The sequence below is a fragment of the Sander vitreus genome, chromosome 24, assembly GCF_031162955.1.
Source record: "Sander vitreus isolate 19-12246 chromosome 24, sanVit1, whole genome shotgun sequence".
Taxonomy (NCBI): domain Eukaryota; kingdom Metazoa; phylum Chordata; class Actinopteri; order Perciformes; family Percidae; genus Sander; species Sander vitreus.
In genome coordinates this window covers 5725442-5735206 of record NC_135878.1, presented here as the reverse complement: position 1 = coordinate 5735206, position 9765 = coordinate 5725442, and the positions used below count along the sequence as shown (strand labels likewise).

At 42.6% G+C, this 9765-nt stretch overlaps 1 protein-coding gene across 1 annotated transcript; it reads right to left on the bottom strand.

Annotated features, from left to right (window-relative positions):
• Positions 1 to 2501: 2501 nt before the first annotated feature.
• slitrk5 (SLIT and NTRK like family member 5) lies at positions 2502 to 9141 on the bottom strand. Its single transcript, XM_078243816.1, has 2 exons — positions 9126 to 9141; positions 2502 to 5134 (listed from the first exon to the last, which is right to left on the bottom strand). Exon 2 carries the CDS (start codon positions 5127 to 5129, stop codon positions 2502 to 2504), a length of 2628 nt encoding a protein of 875 aa, XP_078099942.1. The 5' UTR covers positions 5130 to 5134; positions 9126 to 9141.
• Positions 9142 to 9765: the final 624 nt, after the last annotated feature.

Genomic DNA, 9765 nt, shown 5'->3' with positions numbered 1-9765 from the left:
CCCAGATCTAATTATAAATTCATAATAACCCAAACAATTCCTTCTGGATGAGGATATAAGGGATGGATTAACACTGACAGAGATCCCTGCCTGTCTGGAACATTGAATTCCTAAATGGTGATGCTCACCCCACACTGAAAATGGTGGCACAGTGCATCCTTTGCATTTTTATAGACCTACTTTGCATATTGGATTTAAGTGGGTCAAGTGAAAAGTAACTTAAAGTCCAACTGAAATGAAATTGCATTTTTTTTTTTTTTTTTTTGCTACAGCCCAGGGAGAAATTTATATATACATTTTTGTCATGATAGTTTTACATTAATTCGACTTCTGCGTTGATGGAGACCTTATTTCAATACAGCCTATCAAATCTTGCGGGGCACGATCATAATGAGTCTGACAGCAGCCTGCTACACAATACAAGAGCTATATAACAACCCACATTAGCTTTCCTGCTAAAGTCACCTTAGCTTGTGAACGAGCCACCAAACAAACATACACTGAGGAAGATTAATTAGCTGCTCAGCTGCAGCACATTAAACAGCATGCAACTGCAAATGTCACATTAGTCCAGTTAGATGCTGGTATGGTTCTTACTTTCTTAACACTACTAACAACACAGTCTTCCCATGAAATATGGGCTGCAGGGCATGTTTATTTAGTCCCCGGTTCTCTACTGCTGTCAATCAAACATAAACACTGACACGGCCCGCAAGCATTTCTGATATTTCCCCGAATACCTTTTTTCTTCCCTTCAATAATAAAACAAAAAAAATACATTTTTTACAACAAAAAGGGATGACCAAATGTGATTTCAGTTGGACTTTAGCAAAAATCAAAACAAGCGCTTAAAAGAGTTAAAAAATCATGCGTTTTCAACATATCCTCTTAATATCCTTTTCCTAAGTTAAGAACTATAAAGAAATCAAGATGTTCATGTATGTTCACGTATGAAAACCAATTAAAAGAATGATTAGAAAGAAAGAGAAATGGTTGAGACACCAAGCCCTTAATCCAGCAGCTGTACGTCTTAATCAGTATATACACAAGGACTTGCTAAAATAGCATTTAATTTCAAGTCAACGCCAATGATGGTAATTAAAAAATGACCAGTCATTGCTTGCCAGGTGACTATGTGGATGCTGTTGTCATGGTATAATTGGAAAGGGACAGCCTCAGATAATGCTCATTGATTGAAACCTATTGATTCCAATGCTCACACTAGCAGAGAGACCCTAGCTGCCCCTTTGAGTGAGACATATATACTGTATCTTTATCTGCTTTGATTAAGTCCACACGACTAATTCTTACCAGCCAATGTATTGGCATTTTGATTGCAAAATTAAATAACTTTTAGCCCTGGAGCCCTCTTTTCAAGCTCTCGAATCCCATATTTCACACTGTTTTGATTCATAATTTAATTTGCTGTCTGAATGTGAAAACATATTGGACCAAACCCAATTGGCCTCCTTCATATCATCACCAACCAGTCTTGTTTTCCTCGTAAGCACATTATATGAACCTGACATCATGTTTATTTGATGACAATAACATAGTTTGGTCAATATAGTGCAATAGGTGCAAAGCAATCAAAACAAATAAAGTTGATAAGGGATAGAGAATCTGCGAATGCTTGTATAAAAATAGGTGTTACATTGATTAAAACAGAATTAATACTTCAAATAGCATTTATGAATATTATTTTTTGATAACTTACCAATTTCACATATTAAGAATGAATACCCATATTCATTTTTAATATAATAATCTCCTTTATGAGAGCTCATTGAAGGCTAACCCGCCTTCCAATTCCAAAAAGTGCAGAAAGCATACAAAGACACTTTTTTTTTTTCATCTTCTTCAAATGACGCAGTCTTTTTTTAACATTGGGGGTGTGCCACTTTCAAAAAAAGCCACTTTTACAATGCAGAGCTACAGTAAATGAAACTACAAACATAAGCCTTTCCAGAGGATCATGGAGTATGATGACACAGGTAATACTGATGTAGAATCAAAAGTTTTGAAAAGACATGGCAGATTATATCAATAAATACTTACTTACAGACTACAGCAGAAAATAGTCCTACACAGTTTTGATGATCTGCTGTACAGTGTTTTTCTCCAGGAGTGATTTTATAAACATTTCTTTTCTGATTCACAATATACCTTATGTATGGTTATATTCCTGAAAATGAAGTTGGGTAAGATTTACCTGTACACTTACATTTTGTGTGTTTTTGTTCACCATAGAAAAATAGATTTTGCATCATCAGTTAAGTAGAGCAATTTTGTTCATCCACGTTTCAGAAAGCTGTATCCATTCCTGTAATGTCATGTTTCAGAAATAAGAATAAGATTGTTTTGGCACACCCCGTTTTAAACTCCTTTGCTTTTGCTTGTGTGTGTGTGTGTGTGTTGTGCCAAGGCACCCTATAAACTGAGCCACTGTTTCAAGGAGGGTCAAGAGAGAAAATGCTTCATTACATTAATGATTCTGTTCCTCAGAACTGGCTAAAGGTGGTCTGTTTCTCAAGAACTTCGAGGTAATCGGGCTCAGACTGCAGTTTAGCTTTTAGCTCCAAATATTCATTTCTGTTGGGCTCGACATAAACAGTACTGGGTGTCGTGCCATAGAGCACTGTTTCTCTTATCCTCTCTGGGTGCAAGAACTGACGTCTGACATCAAAATTTGGGTTGTATGTGTATGACACAGGCCCCGTGTACTTGTACTCTAAATTGGCACCTGCTGGGATAGATGGGATTGACGGATGGGGGGACTGCTTATCGTGCTCAAGGATGCCTCTGAAGAAATGGTCGGCATCCTGGACAGGGGAGGGGTTTTCACGTGGCTCGATGGTGCTAACACTGTATGTAGGGCTCCTCATCGTACTGCTGTCCCTCTCATCATCCGGAGTACTTCTGTACGTGACTTTGAGCTCATGGAGGTCCCGGTAATCCTCCACTGTGTTGCCTTCTCGTGACCTGTAAATGGGGTTTTTGCACATATGGCCCATAGGGTGGGGAATATACTCATAGACGTGGCCCACCGGGGCCTTAACTTTGGGGCCAGAGCGGTTGCTGTAGAGGCTGTATTGCAAGTTAAAAGAGCTGACGTCTGAGTTGTTGGTGCTAGTGCGGTCACTCTGGGATTTTTTGCGCTTTTTCATTACGACGACAAACAGCCCTGCGGCCACAAAGACGGACATGATGAAAACCAGCAGGAGGCTGAGGATGAGGACAGAGAGGGGGACGGTGCTGCTGGGGGTGTTGAACTTCTGTGGCACGTCGGTGGTGACGACCAAGTCGTCCATGGGCTCGTCCGTGGGGAGCGTTGGCGAAACGTAAGCATCAGAGTAGTCTGGGCAGAGCTGCTCCGACTGGATGGAGCGCACGTCCAGTCCAGTGTGGCGTCTTGGCGTTTCACACACCACCTCATTAACCACAGTGCCTGCGCTGAGCTGCTCCAGCCATATCTTCATCCCCACTATGTCGCAGGAGCAGTCCCAGGGGTTTTCAAAAAGATCTATCTGCACCAGCAGCTTCAGCTGATCTAAAACACCACTCACAGGCAGGTTTTGGAAATGGTTGTTGCGCAGATTAAGCCTAGACAGAGAGAGGCTGGAAAAGATGCCCACCGGTAAGGTTTTCAGGAGGTTATTGTTGAGGAAAAGCAGCTGGAGATTAGGGAGGTAGCGGAAAGTGCCCGCATCAACCTCCTTGATTTTGTTGTACTCTAAATAAAGAAACTGCAAGTTCTGCAAACCAAAAAACATTTCTCCTGTAAGCCTGTCCATGAGATTACCATTCAAATACAGCCTTCGCAAGTTGGTTAAATCCCCAAAAGCCCGGTCGTGGATCAGACTTATCCTGTTGTTTCCCAGGTGAAGCAAATCCAATCCAACAGCATCCACAAAATCTGATCTCCGTACCACAGGGATGTAATTTCCAGTGAGATACATTTTTTTAGGATTGTATGGCTTGGGTTTTAGATCAGAAATGCTTTCAATCTTTCTCTCTTGGCAGTTGACATTTAGCCCAATCTCAGATATCTGCAGGTTGCACGTGCAGGCAGTGGGACAGTCCAAAGGCACAGGAGATTTGGTCTGAAAAGCAATGATGGGGCCATAATTGTAAGGGTTACCACCTTGTATTCGGGAAGTGGGCTTTAACCTAGTTCTGTTAAATTGCCGTGTGCCCTTGGTTGGCCTAGAGGACGACCTAAAAACTGCCGAGGAGGTGGCGGAGACTGTGACAGCAGCAGGTGTGGTCTGGTAATATCCATTGGTGCTGCTAGGTGGTGCAGGCCTGACTGTGTCTTCGAGGGTTCTTCTTGGGCAGAGTTCCTGCTTGGACACCTCATCCAGGTCCCTGCCGTGGAGCCTGAACGGCGTCTCACACACCACTTCTCCCACCAGAGCCGTGTAGGCTATGCTCTCCAGCCAAGCCTTCAGAGCAATCAGCTCGCAGGAGCAATTCCACGGATTCTCCTCTAGTTGTAATTCCACAACTTTGTCCATGTGCTCCAGGAGGCCGATGTAGGGGAACATTTTTAACCGGTTCCCCCTCAGGTCCAAGTGCGTGAGCGGAACATTCCGGAAGATATTCGTGGGCAGGGCAGAGAGCAGGTTGTCATTCAAAATCATCACTGTCAGTTGGTATAGTTTGCTCAAGGTGTGGGGCTCTATATTGGTAATGTAATTATAATCAATCTGAAGGTATTCCAAGCTCTCCAGTCCTGCAAAGGTGTCATCCCTCAGAGCGTCGATCTTGTTGTTATTCAGGTGCAACCTTTTTAATCCCTGGAGTCCATTGAAAGCACCTGACTCTATCTCCGAGATGTCATTGTTCCCCAGGTGCAGGATGGTCACCCCTGTGTAATTGATGAAATCATTGACTGACAGCTTCTTCAGGAGGTTCCCTGTCAGCAGGAGGTGGTACGTGGAGAAATGGACTGGACTGATCTCCGTCAGTCGGATGATCCCCCTGTTCTCGCAGCTCACGGTCAGGATCCCTTCCTTCTCCTCGCACGTACACAGGTTTCGACAGATCTCCCCATAATTGTCATACATCTCGACCAGCCTCAGAGATGATGCAATCAGAAGGATTATTTTTAGGATCCAGATATGCATTTTTCCTGGGAGAGGATGCCCCAGCTCACTCAAGTGCGGTACCAGTATGAGGTGTCATCTATGGAGGAAAAGAAAAAGGACGTGTTCTGTTTTATATAGCAAGGAGAAGAAAAAAAACCCATATGTGACACATGTATTACAAAAATGCATATATATTAATGTGGACACACTGATTGACAACTATTCATAACAAACACACACAGCCAAAGACAAGTGGGTCTATATCAATGTTTGTTCGTTATGCAGATGTGTTATGTCGGCGTCGCTTTAGGTTTTGAGGGTGTCGGAGAAGAAGCGACCTGGATGAATCTACTTAAACGATAACATATAATCAAGTTGATGGCACAACTACCCGCGGTGGATGGCCACTGCGCATTTTTGATAGCTCGTCTGAATTACAATCCATCTTGGAAGGAAAGAAAAAAAAAAATAAAAAGGCTTCGCCATCCACCGTGTGCAGACCAAATCATTTACTAATCTAATCCCTTGAGAATTTCCACACACAACAACACACAACACTGTCCACATATCTCATCGCTTTGTGAGACGGATCTTGTTTTGTTTCTCTTTTCTTTTTTTAACGATTCAATCTTACCAACAAACTAGCATTACAATCTCAAAGATGCAACTCCTGTCTTCCAACCAAAAATATTTCGCACTCACCCCGCATACCCAACGACTTGGCAACAGTGGGGAAACTGTCGGATCCCTTCTCTCCACCTCCGTCCAAGCAACATGAGGACGGGGAATCTATTCGCCTGTTATGATAAAAAAAAAAAAAAAAAACGATCCCGGGTAATAAATACAATAAAGATGATCTCTCTCATAAAATTATCAGCTGAGAGAAGGAGTCTATGTTCATCTCAAAATCCGGCCTGCGATAGAAAATGTGAATATCAGCCTACAAGGCGACAGTCGCAGCCCTTCTTCTGCCCACGGGCGAAAAAAAGAAATGAGGAGTTGATCAAAGGCAAATAAAGAAGTGTTGTGTATCTCATAGCGGATCTGTGATCGAAATTGCATTTTGACGGTTAGTATATACTTCCATAATCAAGCATGCTATATGGCATCTGCTATATAGAAGGTTACAGATAGTCTCCCTCTCTCTCACTCTCCCAATCCGCCACAGACGCGTGAGCGCGCGTCCACACACACACACACACACACACACACACACACACACACACACGCACGCACGCACGCGCGCGCGCGCGCAGACACACGTTCGGTCTGTGTGCGCTCCTTAAAGGAGCACAAAAGCCTACACATCGACCCAGTGCATCTCGCTAAATATGCGCATTTTAACATACACGAGCATGTATGGTTGCTGTATCTGACAGGTGCACACACTTTCATCTCGTTTTTCTTACATTTGAGTTTATTGCCACAACGTCAAGAAATGACATCGCCTCTGGATATAATAGATAACTTGAAAGACAGTGCGTCTGTCGCCGGGTCTGCCTCTACAGATGCTGTATGATATAGGCTACGTGAGCTTAAAAATACAGGCTTGGTATTGCCATAGCAGCCGCAGACAAATTGCTTAACAGCATCTAAAATCCGGATCCACTTCAGCAATGCAACTAGAGGCTAGAAAAAGATTTCAGCACCACGGACAGATCCACTAAAATGTTTAAGAGAGCGAGAGAGAGAGAATAAGCATTGTCCTCTTACCGTGCTGATCCCGGTAAACGCCAAAGCATCCCGAAAATCACGGCTATGCCCCGTCTTTTTTCTCCAACCTCAGTGAAAACATGGATTTCGTGATTTCACCGCCCGCACTTCCGTCGGCTTTCAAAAAGAAAAAAAATACTTAAAGTCAAGTCTCCTCGGTGTTTAGCTCCATAAACCAGGCATCGGAGTACACATACAGTCTCATTCAGGCCAATAACGTGACAGCCCGCGCGGCAAAACGGGCTCCTGTATTCTTCCAGCAGCGACTGAAATCATCAGCATCATCTCGGAAAAAGAGCCAAAACCAAAGTTCGAACATGGTAAAGAAAAGGGGGCGAATGAAAACTCGGTAATCCCACATCAGACAAGACTTGCCGCATGCATTTTAACTGTGACTTTCATCCATGCGCACTGATGAAGCGGAGGAGAGAGGCACGAATCTCCTTGTCTGCTGCCAGTGGTGCGGCTTGTACCAGTTTATGTATAGATCTGCCCAAGGTCTCTTTATTTCAATTGCCAGACCGTTCAAATCGACCGGAGATCAGTGCATTTGTTCCTCCAGCCTTGGATGCAAGAATCTGATCCCCCTCCTCCAGTCCTGCATTGGTCATGAGATATCCTACAAGCTTTATCTTCCCACCAACGTTTCAACTAGTGGAACTTGATCTTGGTTGGTGCAAAACAGCGAGTCCACTTACAGCGATGGACGTATTATGAAACATTTACCATAGTTATGTTATTTACCATAAACATGCGAAATCACTCGTAAAAATGCATTAATCCCCCAAGCTCAGGACTGTCACAGCGCAGAAATGAAAAGCAATCTAATGCATGCAATACTCTTTAAGGAGGTATGGTAATGTGGAAGAGGTGGGATGGAAGGGAGGGAGGGATGGGGAGGGGGGCAGGGAAGAGGGAGGCTGAAAGAAGACCCGTAGAGGGCAGCACAATGATGAAAAAGGCAGCTTGGCAGCTTTGCATTTCCAGACTGCACTTTGTAATTCAGTGTATTTCAATTCAACAGCAACAGCCATTTCATTTGTCACTCAGAGCTCTTGCTATTTCCTACCGAGCTGGGGATCTTATTTGTATGCTTTTGACAGTCACAACTGGACATGTTGAGCTTTTCTTTTATTACTATAATTATTTTTAAAATTATAACACTTTGAATTCTTCTCAACGAGCCTTTGATTTCCTTGGAGGGATTGTGGGAAGCTGCTGTATGTATATATTGGTCTGACACTCACCCTGGATTCATCTGGTCTCTTCATTACTCAGCCTGGAAAGATATTCCTCGAGACAGCCTTCAAATGAATGCAGAATGCTCGCCACTGTTGGAATACATTTACTTATTAGCAGCACATTGTTCACATCCCTCCACCTTTAGTGGGGTGATGCTTGGCTGTCAAAACAATCTGAATACCTGCTTTAAAACTGATTTACCAAAAAATAAACTTTTAATTAATATTCTCTGAACTGGCAGATCTGATTTGGATCAGCTCATAATGCCACACAGTCCTAATGCAGATAATCTTTAACCTATTTTAAAATTAGTAAAGTGGGTATTAAAGTTGCATCAGACAAATAAGGTCAAGCAAACATTCATTCGTACACCTCATGTCTCTTTATGGACTCTTCCAAATACACAGATTAAGCCTATAGTCCCAGAAAACACAAATTTACAAGAGATCTGCATTGAAAGAAATGAATGTACTGTAGGATTAGGTTTAATCCAGTTTTGTACCAAATACTCTAGCCTGCTAATGCTGCCATGTTGCTGTAAGCGCACTGCATTTTACCAAATCATGGCTTATTTTGCCCCTTGTTGAAAGAGCAAATCAAGTCAAAGCCACAGCTGCCCTCTTACCCTCTTGCTGTGGGACAAGAAACTTTAGAAGCACTTAACTAAAGCCTGAACAGAAAATCGAATTAAATCTAGCATATGGTGGGGCCGCCATGTCCAAAGAGATTTCCCACTTAGTCAGTATCGTGTGGTAATAAGTCAACTCTTATGCTCTCTTTAGCATGTGGGGAGCGACAATAAGCAGATGTGGCATCCATGACGCCTTTCCAAAATTAGCCTTGGAAATGCATTGAATTATCTTAAAGTCTTGAGCTCTGTAATCGTATTAACAGTGGTCTATCCTGTGGGGATGGACAATTTGGTATCTGTGGAAATCCGGCTGGAATACAGAGATGAAATGCAGCAGGGTATGTGCTCCCTCCCCCTGGAAGGGAGAGTGGCTGGCTCCCCTGAGAGGCATCGTTGCATCAAAGAGTAGCTGTCCTAAATCATCTTTTGCCTTAAATGACTTTGTGTACTGCGGATGGGAGAGCTAGATACTCTTGATAAAGTAGTGCCTAGATGAAGATGGTGGAGTGTGTTTGGGCAAGTTTTATAGGTATACAAGTTTATCTGCACACTTGTATGCACACACAAATGGCTTTCGCTGCATGTGCATGGACATGAATCTTTACCTCACAAAGGCTAATGGATTCCTACAAAACGTGAACGCTATTATCATAGATCAGCTGCATAAAACACATACAATTTTAATCAGGTCTGGTACAAATTATTAAGTAATTAAAAGCAAATGAAAGTTCACGCTGTGGTACGTTTAACATGTATCTTTTGCATGAACCAGACTGTTTTTTTTCCCACCATGTAATGAAAGATTTCTTTCTTAAAAGCTCATCACCATTAACATATTAGCTATTAAGTAAGGCAAATAATACTGTATCGAAGCTACTGTAGGGTGAAATAGTCGAAATCCATTCCATTTTTTACCTATTTTAGCTTTATTTTATGTTAAATTTGGCATGGTTTGGCACTGTTGGCATGGCAACTGCTGGTGTGACTGTGCCAGACAAGCATTATGAATCAGAACAAAGGTTTAGTTCAGGTACTGCAATTAGAGTGAGCTCCATCTTCTCAGGAATCAAGAATGAACTTTTTCTTCTC

What these genes read in the sequence shown, in the direction of transcription:
- slitrk5 (XM_078243816.1), bottom strand. Translation starts at nt 5,129, where the DNA reads ATGCATATCTGGATCCTAAAAATAATCCTTCTGATTGCATCATCTCTG.